Here is a 20586-nt window from a genome sequence, read left to right on the forward strand (position 1 = left end):
AGTGTGGGCAAATATTGCCACGTCAAGATGTGCCAAAGTAATATACTCCTACCCAAAAAGACTGAGTGATGTAATAAAATCAAAAGGTGCTTCAACAAACTATTAGTTTAAGGCTGTGCACACTTATGCAACCAGGTTATTGTGAGTTTTTTATTTTTTCCCCCTCAAAGATTTCAGTTTGTTTTTCAATTGAATTGCTCACATTATAGGTCACATTAAATGTGAAAAAAGTACTGTATATATATATATATATATATATATATATATAAAATATTTATACTCATTTCTATTTTCATAGTGCCAATGAAAAGTAACCCCTTGGACTTTTCCACTTTTTATTGCATTACAAAATGAAATCAAAATGGATTTAATTAGGAGTTTTTGCCACTGATCAAAACAAAAAGAATAATATAAGCTTTAAAGAGAATGCGGTATCAGTGAGCAAGACAGACAGTGGTGTGGCACCAAGTTGAGAAACAGAGCGGAACTTTTTTTAAACTTCAAAATGTTACTCAAGAACAGTATGAACATTTTATATTAATACCACAGTGATGCAAATATGAGAAAATATTCACAATGAAGTAGCATCAGTGACTCATGAATCGCTTAAAATCATGAATAAAAATCTGACATTTTCTAAGATTTCACTTTTGTTTTCCTAGGCATCAATAATCAAACAGATATGGATGAAAAAATCATAATTGAAACACACAGATTACCACATAAAAAATACATAAAAGATGTTGCCACTGCAATGAGAATGTAGATATGGATATGGATTTGTGACTTTTGGGACATATATTCAGGTAGTTAATTATTGTTAGATAAAAGTGAGATAGGTAACTGTTCCGAGATCTTTTTATGATTCGTTCCATCGCTTATTTGGAGATGACTTCCCCATCATAAGGCTTCCTGGTCACTGGACTAGGTTGTCCCACCTGAGGAACAGATAGACAAAAATCTTGTTACAACCACAGTTAAAAGGGTTTAACGTGCAACTAACATTGTCGGCACCTCATAAATAAGTGTAAAAGAAAAAGTTCACCAATTCTTTTTTTCTGATCATTTCACTTTTGTCACACAGAAAGGCTCATTCAAGTGATTCGACTGATGTTGCTGTTTACATGGACCCACTGTCTGATCTAACAAGGTAGAAATGACTGAGTGCAGAGATCTAATTAAGAACAGGATTTTGATGCAACATGAATTGGTTTGGAGTGTTTTGGAACACTTTATGACACGTTTTGACACATCTGAAATGTCATAATGCCTTGTGGTTAAAGGCAAGCGATGACCCAGCCACATGGGACAACTATGAAGAAACACTGGAAAGGACTTGGTTTTGTCAGGACCCAGAGACCTGGCAATGATATGTCTGGTATGTGTCTGTAGTCCTGCCAGTCCCAAACACTCCCAGCTCCAGGTCTGACATCCAGTTTATTTCCACACTGTGTACACAGTGATGTTTTAAAATCAATTCCTTTAGTCACCATGCACTTCTTAAATATCACTATGTCACTGAACGGTAGATAGATTTTATTGTACCTGCAAATTCATCAAATATGATGAAAGATTCTTGCCTATTATAAAAAAGCTGACATTTTTACCCCTACCCTCCAAACTGTCAACATGTTATAGAGGAGTGCTCAGGGTGTGACGCCTTCCTCCGGCTTGGACCCGCTTCCACGCTCCACTGCTCCTGAACCCACCCCACACTCCACGTCTCCTGAACCCACCCCACGCTCCACTGCTCCTGAACCCACCCCACACTCCACGTCTCCTGAACCCACCCCACACTCCACGTCTCCTGAACCCACCCCACGCTCCACTGCTCCTGAACCCACCCCACACTCCACTGCTCCTGAACCCACCCCACGCTCCACGTCTCCTGAACCCACCCCACACTCCACTGCTCCTGAACCCACCCCACGCTCCACGGCTCCTGAACCCACCCCACACTCCACTGCTCCTGAACCCACCCCACACTCCACTGCTCCTGAACCCACCCCACGCTCCACGTCTCCTGAACCCACCCCACGCTCCACGGGTCCTGAACCCACCCCACGCTCCACTGCTCCTGAACCCACCCCACACTCCACTGCTCCTGAACACACCCCACGCTCCACGGCTCATGAACGCACCCCAGTCATCAGATCCTAATCACCCTCATTCCGTGCACCTTTGTCCCCACCTGCGTCTGGTTTATGTCCCTATTTAGTTCAGTTCTTTTCACGTGAACATATATTTCATAAAGATACGACTTACTCCAAGTATCCCTCAATATTAAAGATAGGTTACACAAGATGGCACAATGTTTTGACAGACCTGTTCCCTCTGGTTGACTCGTTTGTAGACAAACTCGGCGTAGGGCTCCCTGGGGATGAAACGCCCCTCACCTCGCTTGGTCTTAAGCTGACCTTTATCATACACCACCTTCCCCCTGGAGATGGTCACCACTGGAACGCCGTGGCATTCCATGCCTTCAAAGATGTTGTATTCCACCGCCTGGTGGTGAGTCGCAGCAGAGACTTTCCTACATGAATGCACGTACAGACGCAAACACATGGAGAGGTGTTCGTTTATAAGGATATTGATGTTACAATCTATTATTCATATGTAATGTAATTACAACTACTCCTATTTATATGAATGCATTCATAATATATTAATGTATTCATAAAGAACACTGTTTACATATATTTTTATACTGTAACCTAATTGTTATTATAGCCTTGAAGACAAAGCATTCATACATTTCTCTATTTGTTCCTATAACGCAGAGGTGTAACTCCAGCTAGAGTTGATAGTTTGCTTAGCATGTAAGGCAGTCTTTTTAACTTCCTGTCTGTATGACTTCTGTTATTATTTGGGGGGGGGGGAATACTGAAACAAATATAAAACAAATATTTAAAGAGGATATGAATCACAACTGTATTTTCTCTTCATAGATAGGGTACACAAACGTTTTTTTACGCAAGCTATATATCTTAAAGCTAGTGGCACATTATGTTCTCTGGTCTAAATACCAAGCAGGCTACTATAGTGTATGTAACTTGAGGAGAGAAACTGCTTACAAAGCACATAATCTGCAATAATCTTCAGTCAATAAATTATGTCTAAACATTTTCAGCATTTTTGTACAGTACTATTGTTGCAGCTATTTAAGAAGTGCTGCATAAGCACAGTGAGAAGAATAGTGCTGCTTGGTTCTTGTCCAGGCCTCTAGACAGTCAACTGTCTGCCTGCCATATGTTACTGTAGGGCTGGCACAATAAATATAAAGGTCCATATTACATTTAAATTGACAAATGGCACAGATCATTTTTAATGTTAACATTTAAAAACAATATGTCTAATGGAAGATAAACCTTTGATTTAAACTTTATGTACAGTAGTGGCTGATAAATAAATGTTAAAAAATTACATCAGCATCAAGAAGAAATAAAGCAATCTTGCAATTCAAATATTGTATGTTTTTTTTTATTAGGTAATGTATTATGGCAGGTAATATTTCCCTCTTCAGACACCTTTTAAGTGTAGCAGGAATTTCATTATTTTTCAAAGGGAAAGAGAAGGAAATGGAATGAAAGAGTAAGAGAACTAAGAAAGAGAGAGTTATTTTCCCCACCTCTCCAGGAGCCCACTGGCACCCTGTTCCTTTCATGGTTCTGTTCAGTAGTAATTTACCATGTAGGAGAATTGGGCTTAATTCAGAATTCAAACAATACATTTGAATTTGCTTTGGCCACCCCACCACAAAAAAATTTAAATTGAATTACGGAATGCAAACCCATTAGACTAAAAAAATCCTATTCATTTTTAAAGTGTTTTTTCATAAAGATAGTCCACTGATTATTGCAATGAATAGACATGCCATTTGATTACAACTCACAGATGTGAAACTCCCTTCCATAAATTAACACATCTAATTCAAATTTGTCTTTCAGTTGGGTGCAGCCAATTCAAGTTCAATACCAATGGAAACATTTTAATGAATGAAAAAGCAATTTGTCTCATTACAGAATTGACACAAACCGTGCTATTGGGAATAATGCATTTTGGGATAAAAAAACGACTGTAACTTCCTCATGTTGCATAACTCAGTCTGGCCCACGGACACAGATGTTTTCAAGCCACATTTACTTCAAGGCCAATTAACCACACAGTTTCACAGATGAATTCCCTGCTATAACCAAACACGCCTCCACCACACCATAGCACTTTAACACAATTCTAGCGACAGTGTTGTACAATAAACTTACTACAATATCTGACCATGTAATTCCACACAATATGACTACTATACAACCACCAGCCTTTCATCACATTAACATTCAAATGTAAAATAACTGGTTATGGCTGCCAAGAGAATAACAAAGTCCGGTACACCAACATGTACGTTCGGTGGAGAACTAATGTAGTCATGAAGCCACGTAGTCGTACCCACTTCCCTTCCTCACACCACGGCATTAGTAACATTCACAAGGTTTGTCTAAGCTGAGCACAATTACACAAAAGCCTCACATCATCATGAAATGAATTAAGGGCAAAACCCCACTGGGGTTCATCCTGCCTCTTTCCCCTCAGCCAGCTCCCGTTCGCCTTGAGGGACCTAGCCCACATTCTCCAGGAGAGGGAGCGGAGCGGTTGCTGCGGGATTACGTAAGTATGTTCATTGCTCTTCCTAGCTCCTCGCCTTGCACCCGCACGTACTGTGGTTCACTGCCTAGTAGATATGCTACATACATGTAGGATACAGACTGTGTGTCAGTGTGTGTGTGTGTGGGGGGTGGGGGGTGGGGACTGGAGGAGTGTGTGTTTGTGTGTGTGTGAGTGTGTGTGTGTGGAGGGGGGGGGGGGGGCACTGTAGCGCTGACTGCTGCGAGTAACGTGCATTTCCATAGATACGGCCTCATGTACCGATTCCAGACACTACCACAGACATTCCCATAGCTTTGCTGGAACAACGGGTACATTATGGGAGCTAACCTGTCTGACAGACACACTATGCATGCTGAATATCACAGTGATGTCACGTCGCCGTTTCCATAGTTTTTTCACTCTAGGGACAACAAGGTCAAAATGACATTATACCATACATTTCTTTGAACAAATACACATGTGTATATTCGGGTACTTTGTATTGTGATGTTTTCAGGTTTCAGAGTACTGATGGGGATATGTCTCAACCTAAACAAAAACACCATGATCTCTCAGCCGGATACCGTCATCTCACTCATGCCAAAAACATCAGTGCTTACATAAGCATTTTGAATTACTCACTGGAATTATTCATATCCTCATTATTTATTTTACGGAAACATTACTCATACGCCCACTGCATTCAGGACAAAGGAGACAACATGGGGCATGTTTATGTTTTATTGGTGGACTCCGGCCATATATAAGGATTTGGTGACTGCCCTCTGCTATCTATGGTGTACCATTGTATTAGTTTGGTGCCACGGGATGAAAGACCCACATTCTTCACTTCCAATAACCAGGATGTAATACAGCTAGCTAACAGAAAACATTTTGCGTATTCAGTCAGATGCTTTCACCCTGAAGACATGCTTTGTGGGAAGATCAATGCATCAGCACCACCTACAGTTAACATGTTGGTAGTAGTAATACACAACTGGTTGGATAATATGCTGACACAGATATTTCAAAAGTAGCGTCATCAGAACAGTAACAAAATTACAACAAGAACAGCTAAACATCACTCATTAATAACGTGTCTAATGAGAAACGTCTCGAACTGTCTTACCTGGTTGCCTTTGGGTCCCATACAACCACATCCGCATCAGAGCCTTTAGCAATCCTTCCCTTCTGGGGGTAAAAGTTGAAGATTTTCGCGGCATTGCTGCTGGTGACAGCTACAAATCGATTCTCATCCATTTTACCACTATGCTGCGAAATGTTATTACACAAAATACTGAGTTTTAATATCATGGATGTGAATGGCAAATTCCATATTTCCCGACAGAATTTGCCTGACAAAAGGTCAATGCTTAACTGTGCACTAAGCGACTTAAAAGTTACACTTCAAATGTCAAAACATATCATTTTTAGCCAGCGTTTTACAATATTAATCTCTACATTGCCCCCAGGGTCAGCAGAAGTACTTTCCTAAGAGAAGGACAGAAAGAATGATGGGAGGGGGAAGTACTGGAAAGAAAAGGACAGGAAGTGATAAGAGGGGGAGGTACAGGAATAAGGACACAAAATTATGGGGTGGAGGATATACTGGAAAGACAAGGACATAAAATGACAGAAGGCGAAAGTACTGGAGAGAGAAAGACAGAAAGAAAAGCCTGCTGCTGGGCCCCATTGCAACTTCCACTATGACAGCGTGGATGGGTAGAAACAGCTAGAAACCTCCTAGACACACATAAAAAGAAAAATATTACCTCTAATACAGAAAATGTCATAATCATCAGATGTTTTTTCACATACTGTTTCACTGACACAAATTAAGGCCTGTCCTGGACAATAAAATCACTTTCAAAGGATGCTTTCAAGAGAATGCTTCTAGTTTTATAAATAAGCTCAATTTAAGTCCAGGACATTGACCTATGCAATAACAAAAATACCCAGAGGAAGAGAATAAAATGCCCAACTGACCACACCCTTCTCCCAGATGACAGACATCCTGTCCTCCACTCCATTAACTCCATTGGGGATCTTGGTAAAGTCGTCTTTGCCCAGGGCCTTCTGACAGACAGAGAATGTGCAGTTGTCTGTCCCAGTCACACTGAGGTCATCACTGGAAGTAAGAAACAGAAGCACCTACATAACTAAACGTTATGGCAGCCATCTTAAAGATGCAGTCCATACAACCAGTATGGACAGTATTTTACAACCAGTTTGGCCACTGGTTGTAAAAGCAACGCTGTCTAGCCAGATAATCCCTGAAAATGGTGTACTATATCATGGATGTCAATGTGTGCCTACCTTCACCAAAACCACTGGCTTTCAAACTTAAGTGAAAGGATTCTAAAATAGATCATGCACATATAAATACTGTAACATATTACATTCAGCCTAAAAGTGAAAGTTTAAACAAATGTGTTTATCGCAGAAGTCCCAGACTGTATCTTTAATTTACTTTCACTAAAGTGTATCAAAAATATGCTGTTACACTTCAATTCCCTTTCTATTTGCTTAGCATTCCTTTTCCCATTTAATGTGTTCTGGGATATATTATACATTTCCTTGACAAAAACAACTGACTCATGATTATTAAGGGTCTTTACTCACTATTTTGTGGTGGTAGGCTTCAAATGATCTGAGCACAGTGTGGGTTCTGTTTACATATTTCTCTGTAATGTATGTACTAGTTCATGGGTTGAACTGAGTTGTATAAAATATATACTTCAGGCATTAAATGCTTCATTGGATGGAGACAGTGGAGAAAGACCTGCAGTAGTATATGTGCACTGGAGACAGCAGATTCTCCTGCTGGACCACTATAGACCATAATGTTCATCAACAAGATATTTTAATGAAGGGATTTTCTTGCCAGTCTTAAGGTTTGATTATTAGTTAAGTGAGTCATAGTCAGATGGGTTATTTAATCACTCATGAGGGGTGGGTGCATATATGGCCAATAGAACCATAACTAAGAGCTGTTCTTATGCATGCCGCAACCAAGAGTGCCATTAAACAGCACTTAGCAGCACTACACCGGCTTCCCCAAATAGAAAAGGAAAAAGGTATTTCTTTCATACCTGCGGTATAGAGTCTCATATACCAAAGCTTTCAGACATTTGGGCTATGAACGACTCGATATATAAATAAGGATCAATACTCCGGTCAAATTTCCATTTAGCAGTATTGTAGACATCCTCCTGGTCAGAGAACCCATACTAACGACTTTATGGTAAACCCGGAGTGTTAAATATACATTTGTTTGATATTAATTATATATTATTTTTGTTTTACGTGGCGTGGGATCTGACTGGAATCTACTTCAATCCTCCAAATCACTAAGTCCACCCCTGCAGGTATGTTGATGTTATGACAACGTTGTGTAGCCCTTATATAAGTGAAGCCTCAGATATTTTCCTCAGCGGAAAACAGACCGTGAGACGAGGGTGATCAGACTCCACGTACTTGGCCAGTAGGTCCATGAGATACCCTGGGGTGCTGGGGTCAGGCCTCAGCGGTGGGCCCATGACAAACTGGGCAGCATGGGACCAGTCTTTGTGCCAGTAGTGGGTGCCATCTGTACCCAGTCCCGCAGCTATGGGCTCTCCAAACACCACACGGCCTGTTAGGACACAAGCAGCTCTTAGTGTATTGTTCAGCTACACCACTATTCACCTCCTACACCACTAATACATCACCACTTTAAACCAGGGTATACAACATGAAACACCATGCACAGAGTTGGGGAGTAACGGATTACAAAAAACACTGTAATTCGAATCCATTATACTAAAATATTGTAATCGGATTACAGATACTTTTGAAAAAACATATGATCACCTTCGGATTACTTCAATTGAAAAATAATAGTTGCGTGAAATTATTATGACATGTTGCATGTAAGATTTTTGTATATAATGTTTTAAAAGCATCTTTATTTGAAATCAAAATAACAATCGCGCGAATCAGTTGTTGGGTGTGATCATCATGCGCGCAAAGGTGGGCGCGCATAACCAGATTAGTGACCGACGAAGCGCTAGTTTTGTAGATACAAACAAAGAGTATCTACGATTATACAAGCCTACCCAAATAAAATGTGATTTAGTTATCCACTCAAAATCCACTTGCATCTTTCTCAGAACAATGATAAGCGAAAGGCCTACCTGGTGTTATATATTTTTCAAGTTTCAAGGTCTATTTGTCAAACGCACCGAACAACACAGACAGGAAGAGTTTCGAAGATTAGGCAACTATTTGTTTGATAGCTGTAACTGTGGCGTCATTATCTCCAGATCTCAAATAAACCAAAAAAATATGTATTCATCTATAATTCCGATCGTTCATTACGACAATGTAGACATGTAGGCCGCTAGCATGTACATCGACATTTGCCGCATGTAAAGCCCCAAATGCATTGTGATCCTATCGACGCCTCTGGCTTTAACATCGCTACCTTCAAGATGAAACATTATAAGGACATTTGAGGATAAAATGTGTTGGGAAGCACTTTGCCAAAGGATGATCATTTACATTTGAATCAGCCACCTCAAATCCGTCCATACAGGTACAGTGGATATAAAAAGTCTACACACCCCTGTGAAAATGCCAGGTTCTTGTGATGTAAAAGAATGAGACATAGATAAATCATGTCAGAACTTTTTCCACTCATAGGTCACTCCAATGTGACCTATAATGTGAACAATTCAAATGAAAACCAAACGGAAATCTTCGAGGTGGAAAAATGAAAAATAAAAACCTTTCAATAACCTGGTTGCATAAGTGTGCACACCTCTAAACTAATAGGTTGTTGAAGCACCTTTTTTTTTATTACAGCATTCAGTCTTTTTGGGTAGGAGTATATTACTTTGGCACATCTTGACGTGGCAATATTTGCCCACACTTCTTTGCAAAAGCGCTCCAAAGCTCCAAAGGGGTGTGTAAACATTTTATATCCACTGCAGGCCACGTGATCCTGCTTTTGCTTTGCATCTCAGAAAGTTGTGGTTATCATTGGCTGCTGACCGCATTGAATTAAAGGTAAGAATGCAGGTGTATAATCATAGTTTATTTCTTTCATTTGCGTTTTGAAAATCCATCACTGGTGGCCCTAATAATCACAGGTTAGGTTACATTTGCGTGCTTGGGGCTTTTGCAAAGTTTTGACAATGTTTGTGGTTGTAGAGCAAAACATCAGACTACTGCCGATTTAGTAATGTATGCAAGTTCCATTTTTGGACAGCTATGAAAACTCTTAACATTGATTGATCCCGCCAAATTTGTTCAATTGGTTATATGCTATTCTTATTTGTTTTTTAATGCAATATTAAAGTAATCTAAAAGTTATTCAAAGTAATCAGATTACGTTACTGAGTTTGTATAATCAAAAAGTTACTTTACGGATTACAAATGTGGACAGGTAACTTGTAACTGTAACGGATTACATTTAAAAAGTAACCTACCCAACCCTGACCATGCGTGTTACGTCCAGCTTCTCGGTCTTCTGTGTATCTGTCTGTCTCTGACATTTTATCTCCTTTACTTTTTCTGTTTTCCTATGGTTCCTCCTGGCTGGCAGAGTCATTTCTTACCATTCCTGCGGGCACTGGACACCACCTTGGCAGCAGACTTGCTCATGACGTGGACCACGTAGAGGGGGCAGTTGACTGTGTGGGCGATGGTGATGGCTCTCTGGGTGGCCTCAGCCTCAACCTCCTCAGGTCGACATAACTCATGACCCTCCGGACCACGGATGCCCAGGGACAGCATTTTCTTAGCCCCCTGCCAAGGAAGAGAGGCTCAGTGGAAAAACGTACTGATTACAAAATGTACCTACCGATAAAGCAAATTGTTACACCGGTTGAAAAAAAAAAGATTTAGGTTGATAGAGGTTGGGGTTAAGGAAAGGGTCCATTTTTAAACACAGCACATTGGGCATCTGCTGCCATCTAGAGGTCTAGTGCTCTACAGACCGCTCCACAAAGTCGACAACTTCAAACTAGTATATAACAACCCTAATCAAAGGTATTGATCCTTGGACTTTTTGTGTAACTGATATTGGATTGAGTAAACAGGTTTTTACAAAGATCAGTATGTTCAGCCAAAACAGAACACAGTTACGGTAATGAACATTGTCCCTTGAGACACTGACCAAATTAAACAAAACCATTTAAAGAAACAAGAAAAATACATTCTCAGAGATAACAGTATATAATCTCCCCTAAAATACTTAGCTAATATGTTATTATAAACAGTACTATACAAATGTTTTATGCCAACTAGGAACATTGTTAATAGCTATTTATCAGTGCAGTAAGTGTTAATTTACTCCTGAAAACCCAATATAAAATTTAAAGTAAATGCAGATAAAAATAAGTTCTGTCTTGTGGTGTCGCTATTATTTTACAATCTGTAAGCATATTGGGGATACAATAGAATAAGTGTGTAGGCTCCTTATGAGCCAACATGGCCGAATACTCTGGAAGACAGCAGGACCAGATAACAATTGATAGATGTTAGGTTTCTAACATGGACGTATGTGTGTTTACAAGGTGAACTACGTCAAGCACAGACGGTACTGCAAATTGAAGTGCTTTGTAGAGGGGAGATTTAAGATATTTGAAAACTGCAGCCCACATGAGGAAAAAAGCTGAACTTACGTGAAGGGAGAGATATTTCGATCCTTCATGTGACAGGAGATCTAAGTATTTCATACCCAACTGTCAAAACCATCAAGGGTAGAACTCTACTACAGTTTCTACTTTGCAGACCCTTTAAAGTTGTTGTAAACAAAGAATTACAAACAACAAAAAGATGATTCATAACCTATTATATATACCTGAGTTATATAATGATTATTAATCTTATATATAAGCAGTTTTATATATAGTCTTATACCCTGGACCTCAGAAACAGTTTTATCTCTAGACCAGCCCGGAAGACTGGTCACTTTAATCTTGTTTGCACGTTGTTTTCCTTTCCTCAAATGATTTGATGGATAGTGGTGAGAGACATTTTGTGAACCCTTTAGCATGTTTGATATTTAGTTTACCTAAAATTTGATCAGAATTTGTTGTCCTAATAATAGATAGTAAACTTCCTGACACGACAAATACAAATCATTTTTACTTTATAATTTCTTAATTGAGCAAGGTGATCTAGCATTCAGTTTGTTTGTTAGAAGAAGTATGTAAATTTCTAAAATAAAAATCTCAACAAAGTTTGTTAAAGTTGTCAAGTGCTGTATCTGGTGTCATTTTGTTCATGCAATGACAACATCAAGCTTGAAAATCTACAAACACATTGGATGTTTTGCAGTTTATTGTCTGTGTGTAAGATGTTTTGGCGCACAAGTGAATCTTGATAATGCCATAAGTGATTAAGTTAGAGGCTACAACAAAACATGCTAACCTCTCACAGTCACCATTTACACAAGTCTGTATTTTGGTCATATTTAGCAATCTCATCTTTTTTACTCCATAACCTTCTGACTCATCATTATCATATTATTTTCATGATTATCCTTGATCATGATTGCATCCACTTGAATGTAGAACTGTTCCAAAATGTATTGTATTCATACGGTAAATGTGACTCCAAAAAGTACTAGACATCACTCACCATGGAGCTACTATTGGGCAAATCATAACTCAAAACACTGAAATGCTAGATGCTGATGTTCCATAAAAAGAATATTCAACAAAATACTGCACTTTTGATTACTAAAATACTGAGCTGATTGAAGTGATTAGAGTTCACATATCTTTTTCAACAAAGAAACTTAATGTTGTTTAAATATTTTCTGTAAAGAAATGAAAAGAGCAATCAGGTTGAATTTAACTATTATTCTGACTTGGGTCACATGTATGGAGAAATACAGCAAATGTTAAACTTTCTCTCACCAGTGTATATTTCGTATCATACTGTTGCATATTATAGTAAATTCTAATAGTATACTGCTGTTTATGTGATCTTCTTCTGTGCATCTACTGTCTATACAAACCACATATTCTGTTATGGATTCTGACTTTTTGTTTTATAGTACCTTTATTCATACAGATAAATCAACTTTGCTTACTTTAGTTTGCACTCTAAGATAAAAGAGTTCCTGAACAAGAACAGGCAGAGCATCCTCTTGCACCACAGCGCAGAAACATTCTCATCTACTTCCAGGCAGATTTCTGAAATAGTCTCTCAATTTAGGGGGAGCACCCCTGGTGGCCTTTTTGACTGTGTTGTGGTCAGACATTTTGGGGAACATTTTGGAAACTATTAGTAGTTTTATACTTTATACTGTTGAAGAAAAATGAGAAATACTTTGTAATATGATATTCATTTTGAAATGTTTCCTCTGTGTACTATTGCTTCTCACAGCCAAGGTTTGGAAAGTCTTTTTTTGTGATACTGACCTCTGCAATAAGGTCTCCATTCTCTGCGTGCACCTGGGCTATAGCTCCAATCTCTTTGCATTGGGAAAATGCAGCATACAGCTCATGGTCTTTGAGCATAAACATATCCTTGTATGCCATGAACATCTTGAAGGAGTTGACACCTTTCTCTTTGGCCAAAATCTCCATTTCCTTCTTGACCTAGGACAGGTTTACCAACAGGGAAATAAGGGCTGTGGTAGTGCAAAAGATACTTCACATTATGACGTCATTTAAAATAGTTATGGCAGAAATTCAAAATAAAAACAAAAACTGTTGCACAAATTTTATTTCCAATCTAGAACAGATTACAGCATCATGACAGTGCCTATGAGGTACAACCTTGTCGCTCCACCATGTCACAGCTACATGGAGAGAGTAGTCGCAGCAGACCTTGTTGTCGGCTGTGTCCCTCCACCTATCATAGGCCTCCAGGAGGGAGGTGCCTCTCTGGGGGATCACAAAGTCTAGGATCATAGTGGTCCCTCCTGCCAAGGCAGCCTGAATGGGGAGATGAAGGTTCAGGACTGAGACAGGGTAAGAGTGTAAACAGGTGTGGATGTGAGGGGGTCATGTTTAAGGTATACTGTAGATAGGGTAAGAGTGTAAACAGGTGAATGTGAGGGGGTAATGTTTAAGGTATTCTGTAGATAGGGTAAGAGTGTAAACAGGTGTGGATGTGAGGGGGTCATGTTTAAGGTATACTGTAGACAGGGTAAGAGTGTAAATGTGTGGATGTGAGGGGGTAATGTTTAAGGTATTCTGTAGATAGGGTAAGAGTGTAAATGTGTGGATGTGAGGGGGTCATGTTTAAGGTATACTGTAGACAGGGTAAGAGTGTAAATGTGTGGATGTGAGGGGGTCATGTTTAAGGTATACTGTAGACAGGGTAAGGGCATATACAGGTGTGAATGTGAAGAGTAATGTTAAGAGTGTACTGTAGATAGGTTAGTGTGTAGGTACGGGTGAATGTGAAGAGTAATGTTAAGAGTGTACTATAGATAGGTTAGTGTGTAGATAGGAGGTGATTATTAAAGTAGCCTAGGGCTACACATTCTGTTTTCTGGCACTTTCTAAGGCAGCCTGAGTAGGGATACTAAATATATTGATTACTCCCAGATCATGGTTCAACTAAGGCCTGTGAAAACACAGAACAAGGTTTAAATATATTGATTACTCCCAGATCATGGTTCAACTAAGGCCTGTGAAAACACAGAACAAGGTTTAAATATATTGATTACACCCAGATCATGGTTCAACTAAGGCCTGTGAAAACACAGAACAAGGTTTAAATATATTGATTACTCCCAGATCATGGTTCAACTAAGGCCTGTGAAAACACAGAACAAGGTTTAAATATATTGTTTACTCCCAGGTCATGATCCTCAACCCTGCTCCTGCATGTTTTAGATCTTTCCCTGCTCTGTCACACCTGATTCAAATGATCAGCTCATTATCAAGTCCTTCATGAGCTACATCAGGTATGTTTGGACTGGGAGAGATCTAAAACACACAGGGCAGGGGGCACCCAGGAGCCGTCTTGAGAAACACTGAGCTAAGGCCTGCAAAAACACTGAACATGTTTAGAAATATGGTTTACTCCCAGGTCATGGTTCAGTTCAGGCCTGCAAAAACACTGAACATGTTTAGAAATATGGTTTACTCCCAGGCCATGGTTCAGTTCAGGCCTGTAAAACACTGAACATGTTTAGAAATATGGTTTACTCCCAGGACATTGGTTCAGTTCAGGCCTGTAAAAACACTGAACATGTTTAGAAATATGGTTTACTCCCAGGACATTGCTTCAGTTCAGGCCTGTAAAACACTGAACATGTTTAGAAATATGGTTTACTCCCAGGACATTGGTTCAGTTCAGGCCTGTAAAAACACTGAACATGTTTAGAAATAAGTTTTACTCCCAGGTCATGGTTCAGCTAAGGCCTGTAAAAACACTGAACATGTTTAGATACAGTGTTGCTTCCCAGATCATGGTTCAGCTAAGGCCTGTAAAAACACTGAACACAGAAAGGATGTGGAGTAGCAGTCTAGTGCTTAGGTTTAGATGGAATGTTGGTGATAAGAGTAAAGGTTTATTCCAGGATCATGGTTCCTTCTGCAAGCCTTCTGTAGGGACAACCTGGGTATAGAGAGCAGGGTCAGAGTTTAGATATGGGTTAATGCACAGATCATGGACAGGGACTAACTGCATCCAACACTAATATTAGAACATTATGTTGGTATGTTTGGGTTGTGTTTCCAGAACAAGACTGACACTTCTGAAAAGCACAATAAACAACTTCTGATATTCTGAACACTTTCTTTTGAGAATGGGCTGATCAGTTGTTTTAAATGTAATGCATGCTAAGAAATATTTGTTTAAATTCTTATATACATTCACAGGTTGTCTATTACATCTCGAAACCGACTACTAATACGAAATTCCGGATCCCATTTTATGGCTTCGTTCACCTGAAAGACCCAGCTCATTTGGCTCCTGAACTCTTCATTTATAGCCTAATATAACATTTAAAAAAAAGCTCTAGAAGGAAAAGCGTCCAAATCACCGATATTTAGGCCAAAAAAAAGGTATTGTCTAGAATAATGTTAGAGCGCGCAATGCACGTTAAAATGTTAAATCTTAACTGTAATTATACAAAGCCTATCGCAATTTCGATTTTTACAGACATCCTATGAACAAATGCGCTGGAAATAAATTATTTTTCCGCAACTGGCAATGGGATAGCTCTCGGAGCGTATAGACGCTAGATAGTAAACTACTCTTCAACTGTGCTACTGTGCTGACAGGTGGAAATTCCACAAATGCTTTACCAGGCTCTAAGTATCTTAATACCTTCACTCAACCTTATAAGGCCAATTTGTTTATGTTAATTTTAGCCTAGGCCTAATATGCTTATAATAATGTACATGTATATTATGTTATGTTTTTAGAAGTATTTGCGTAATTACATTTGGTTTGATATACAGATAGACATGTATTTATATATTAGGCCTGCTTAACTTCTGATATAGGACCCTTTCAATATTTTTGTTCAGATTTCAGAGGTGTCAATACTCCTGCCACAGTGAACCTACAGTAGGTTAATTTAAATGAACCCAGAAAAAGGCATGCACAGAGTAACCAAACAATAATCCTACCTTAGTCCCGATATAGAAGTCATCTACTGCCTTGGTGCCCATAAACTCAAACTCCATGTGGGTATGGGTATCGATACCACCCGGGATCACCAGTTTGTCAGTAGCATCAATTACGGTAACTCCAGCCGGGACTATTAGGTTTAATCCGACTTCTACAATACGTCCGTTTTCAATGTAGACATCGCTGATAACCGAGCAGTCCTCGTTCACAACTTTCCCCCCTTTTATAATAATCCTGCTTGGGTTTGTCATTTCTTCTCCTCTTAGATGAACTGTGCGCAGATAGGGTCTAATGTGTCAGTAAGAAAATGTTTATAGGATATACAACGAATTAGACACACCTCTCAAAACAAGATTCCGGGGTGGTAGATTTCCAAACCTGTTCCAGGGCGCGGTCTCTGAGTACATTCCATATCCCTAAAATGCACTAACCCTAACCTTTCCTTAAAAAAACAGTCTCACTCAGCTTATCCAGATAAGCGATGCCAAATTGGGGCAAGTTAAACCTGTGGGTTACAAAAAGCAAATAAGAAATAGTGGTATTTTCCTTGAAGCTCCGTGTACCGCCAATTTTAGTTTGCCTGGTGGTGGGCCTTATCCAGAAATTGGCAAATGATTAATGATTTGTTGACTTATAGCTCATGAGGTTAGTGAAGTAACGGCTCACTAAACGTTCAGAATTCCTGTAAAAATATATTTAAGTAAATTAATGTATTGGCCTAACTGGCGAGGTTTTTAGGCATTCTATAAAAGTTAATATGTTGCCTCAAATTAAGAAGACAAATGCATCAAATTTCAGGATTGTCGTACAAGATTAGGAAAACAGAATTTTTCTGCGCTGCACAACCTTGTTCTTTTTTTTTTGTATCGAAAATTGGTTGTCACATCACTGGCAGCTGGGATTATGGGGCAATTTTTAAAACATTACACAGGAATTAAAATCATGGTCACACCACACCGACTTTGCCCCGAGGTCTCGCATGTGGTCATGTAAATTGGCTCGGTACTGTACCGTGTGGGTGTCGGATAAGGATTGCCATGCAGTGTTGCGTTCTAGCGACTCCTTGTGGTAGTTCGGGCGCTTGGATGGTTATTGGCTGGTAAACGCGTATCCTCCAAGCGTGTCGGTGCTGGCTGAGCGAGCAATGCGATAAGAAACTGAATGGCTTAGTATATGTCGCGACTCCACGGAGTCTGCTGGATGTTGCTGCTGAGAGGCAAGGTCATAAGTACGAATTGGACTTCATGAAATAGGTGGGGGGGGGGGGGGGGGGTGCTTCCTTAATAACTCTGAAGTCATGAAAATCTACTATTTTCCTAGCCACCCCAGGTATTGGTCACTGTAAGATCACACTGGTTTTATGTTGGGTAATATTTGTAAGAAAATAATTGACTATGTTTCATGTATACACATTTCACCATTGTGCAGAGGAATTTCACAATTTACACACAGACCTACTGATCACTGGCCTCCACCTGTGAACCAATATTTTCTGGGTAAAAAAAATACTATTGGAGTGTCAGTGGTCTGGCTGGGAATTGAAATAACCTAAATGTCAACTATGTTTTTTTACATATTAAATTATTCTTCATTATTTAGCCATCCAACTCCCATAACTTTAGTTTGGGCATTTAAACCAGAGTGGGGTTTGGGAAAGCTCTCTCTTGCCTTACTCTCTTTATATATTAAATACATTTGTTACATTCATTTATTCCATCCATCCATCCATCTTCTCCCGCTTATCCGGGGCCGGGTCGCGGGGGCAGCAGTCTAAGCAGGGATGCCCAGACTTCCCTCTCCCCAGACACTTCCTCTAGCTCTTCCGGGGGGACACCGAGGCGTTCCCAGGCCAGCCGGGAGACATAGTCCCTCCAGCGTGTCCTAGGTCTTCCCCGGGGTCTCTTTATGAAGAGACATTCATTTATTGATTATTTGTAATTAATCTAAAATGGGTCAAAATCCAGTTACTTCAAAATACTAAGGATGGTTAAGTTAGAAATAGTAGTAGAAGTAATACAAAAACATCGATTGGGAAATGTATACATATTAATATCCAAGTGTTAAGATATGCCAGACAGCACAGTTGGATCAATAATCAGAAAGTGGAAGCTGCATCACACCACCCAGCACAGCTAAGAAAAGGTTATCTCTCAAAACTCAACACTCCAACAAGTTGACCTGTGAAAGAAGCCACTGGGAGTGGAGATATTGTCCACCGGTCAGCAATATCAAGAGCTCTGCATTAAACTGGCCTGATGTAAGATGTAATTACTCAAAAAGGACCATCTGAATGCATAAGTAACAAAGCTGCAATCTGGGAAAAGATTTTGCTGTCAGACTATGGTCACATTTGTAATTCAACAATATGAGAGAATTGTTCAAGTGTTTGAATACTTTTGCAAGGCACTATATTCATTCAAACAAAATGAGGTTATCAGATATAATATGAGTGAAACAGAGCAACCTGGCTATACCTGTGCACTGGTCTGGGACCCACACTGGAACTTACTTAACTTGCAGACTTGGATGGAGATGTACAGTACATACAGTAGAACCTTTATGGTTACATAAAGGTAAAGAATTGGTGAAGAAATAAATAAGCGCACTCGCAATGCAAACAATAGAGAAGGAGTAACGGAGCTAAGCATCTGACACTTGAGAGGGAGAAGTAGATTGTTACAGAGACAAAACGCATAATGCAGGAAGAAAGTCCTACAGCAAGAGGATTGCACAACAATGACTTTGTTTAGAGCGATGGTCTCCAACCTAGTTCCATCCGACATGTATTCAGTCTTACCCTAATCTAACACACCTAATTCTTATTGTTTTGTCTTTATCTTTCCGTCTTTGGGATATAATTTAGCGTCCTTTCGACGACTGCTCAGATGCTCTAGTTTCCTTGCGGCGAGATGGAATGTACAACTTAATATTTATTATACGTAGGTTGGTTGATAAGCTGAAACTGATTCGTTAAAATTGTGGTGGAAAATCTTCAGGAAGCTTGATCTGTGGGACCAGGGATTGAGTTAAAATCTACAGGAAGGTAGCTCTCCAGGAGTAGGGTTGGAGTTAAAACGTAGAGGAGGGTAGCTCTCCAGGAGTAGGGTTGGAGTTAAAACGTAGAAGAGGGTAGCTCTCCAGGAGTAGGGTTGGAGTTAAAACGTAGAGGAGGGTAGCTCTCCAGGAGTAGGGTTGGAGTTAAAACGTAGAGGAGGGTAGCTCTCCAGGAGTAGGCTTGGAGTTAAAACGTAGAGGAGGGTAGCTCTCCAGGGAGTAGGGTTGGAGTTCAAACTTAGAGGAGGGTAGCTCTCCAGGAGTAGGGTTGGAGTTAAAACGTAGAGGAGGGTAGCTCTCCAGGGAGTAGGGTTGGAGTTAAAACGTAGAGGAGGGTAGCTCTCCAGGAGTAGGGTTGGAGTTAAAACATAGAGGAGGGTAGCTCTCCAGGAGTAGGGTTGGAGTTAAAACGTAGAGGAGGGTAGCTCTCCAGGAGTAGGGTTGGAGTTAAAACATAGAGGAGGGTAGCTCTCCAGGAGTAGGGTTGGAGTTAAAACATAGAGGAGGGTAGCTCTCCAGGAGTAGGGTTAGAGTTAAAACATTTTTATAATACACTGCAGCCAGTGGCCAGTATCGACTGACCAAAATGGAACAACTTTCTTTGTAAAAACATATAAATACATTTAGGGAGTCAACTAAAAGTGTTGCAAATTATGAAAACAAGGCCATGTTTAAAAAATGGATGAACATCCCCTTTAATGCATTCCAGCCTTTTCCTATTGGGGCATTAATAAAAGGAGAAATTATAAAATACATAAAAGCCAAACCTCAACCACCACCTGCAACATATTCTGCTAGACTGCATGATATAACATATCTAGTAGCCCAGTTGAAACTAAGCCTTGTGGGGAGGAAGTTAATTGACAGTGTTATGTGATTGAACACACATCCCTGGTTTTACAGAGCTCATAGAGCAGTCAGCTGGTATGTACAGCTGCTCTCAAAAGTATTCCCCCCCTTGACCTTTTCCACAGTTACAATTGTGCCACTGATCAACACATGAAAAGGCCATGATGTGAAAGCGTATAAATGTTCCTAAATTTATTGCAAATACTGCATGCATCGGAAAATAATTGATCGCATAAATATTCACCATCATTGCTATGACACACCAAAATGAGCTGTGGTGCCAATTGTAGCCTGCCAATTGTATAGCCTGCCAATTGTCTTTAGAAGTGACCTAATTAGTTGAAAGGAGTCCACCTGTGTCCAATCAAGATTTATGAACATTTCATAAGACATTGACTATCCTCTGGAGAACAGTAAATACCATAATTAAGAAATAGAGAGAATATGTGT

At 39.8% G+C, this 20586-nt stretch overlaps 1 protein-coding gene across 2 annotated transcripts; it reads right to left on the minus strand.

Annotated features, from left to right (window-relative positions):
* Positions 1-324: 324 nt before the first annotated feature.
* dpys (dihydropyrimidinase) lies at positions 325-17413 on the minus strand. 2 transcript variants are annotated; one of them, XM_010885222.4, is made up of 10 exons: positions 17245-17413; positions 16233-16738; positions 13419-13577; positions 13059-13238; positions 10242-10431; positions 8119-8275; positions 6628-6769; positions 5771-5913; positions 2326-2533; positions 325-938 (listed from the first exon to the last, which is right to left on the minus strand). In XM_010885222.4, exons 2-10 carry the CDS (start codon positions 16482-16484, stop codon positions 879-881), a joined length of 1491 nt encoding a protein of 496 aa, XP_010883524.1. In that variant the 5' UTR covers positions 16485-16738; positions 17245-17413; the 3' UTR covers positions 325-878. The 2 variants fall into 2 exon arrangements, with proteins under 2 accessions (XP_010883524.1, XP_010883523.1); XM_010885221.5 differs by lacking the exon at positions 17245-17413 and having other exon boundaries at positions 16233-16818.
* Positions 17414-20586: the final 3173 nt, after the last annotated feature.

The sequence above is a fragment of the Esox lucius genome, chromosome 20, assembly GCF_011004845.1.
Source record: "Esox lucius isolate fEsoLuc1 chromosome 20, fEsoLuc1.pri, whole genome shotgun sequence".
Lineage (NCBI taxonomy): Eukaryota > Metazoa > Chordata > Actinopteri > Esociformes > Esocidae > Esox > Esox lucius.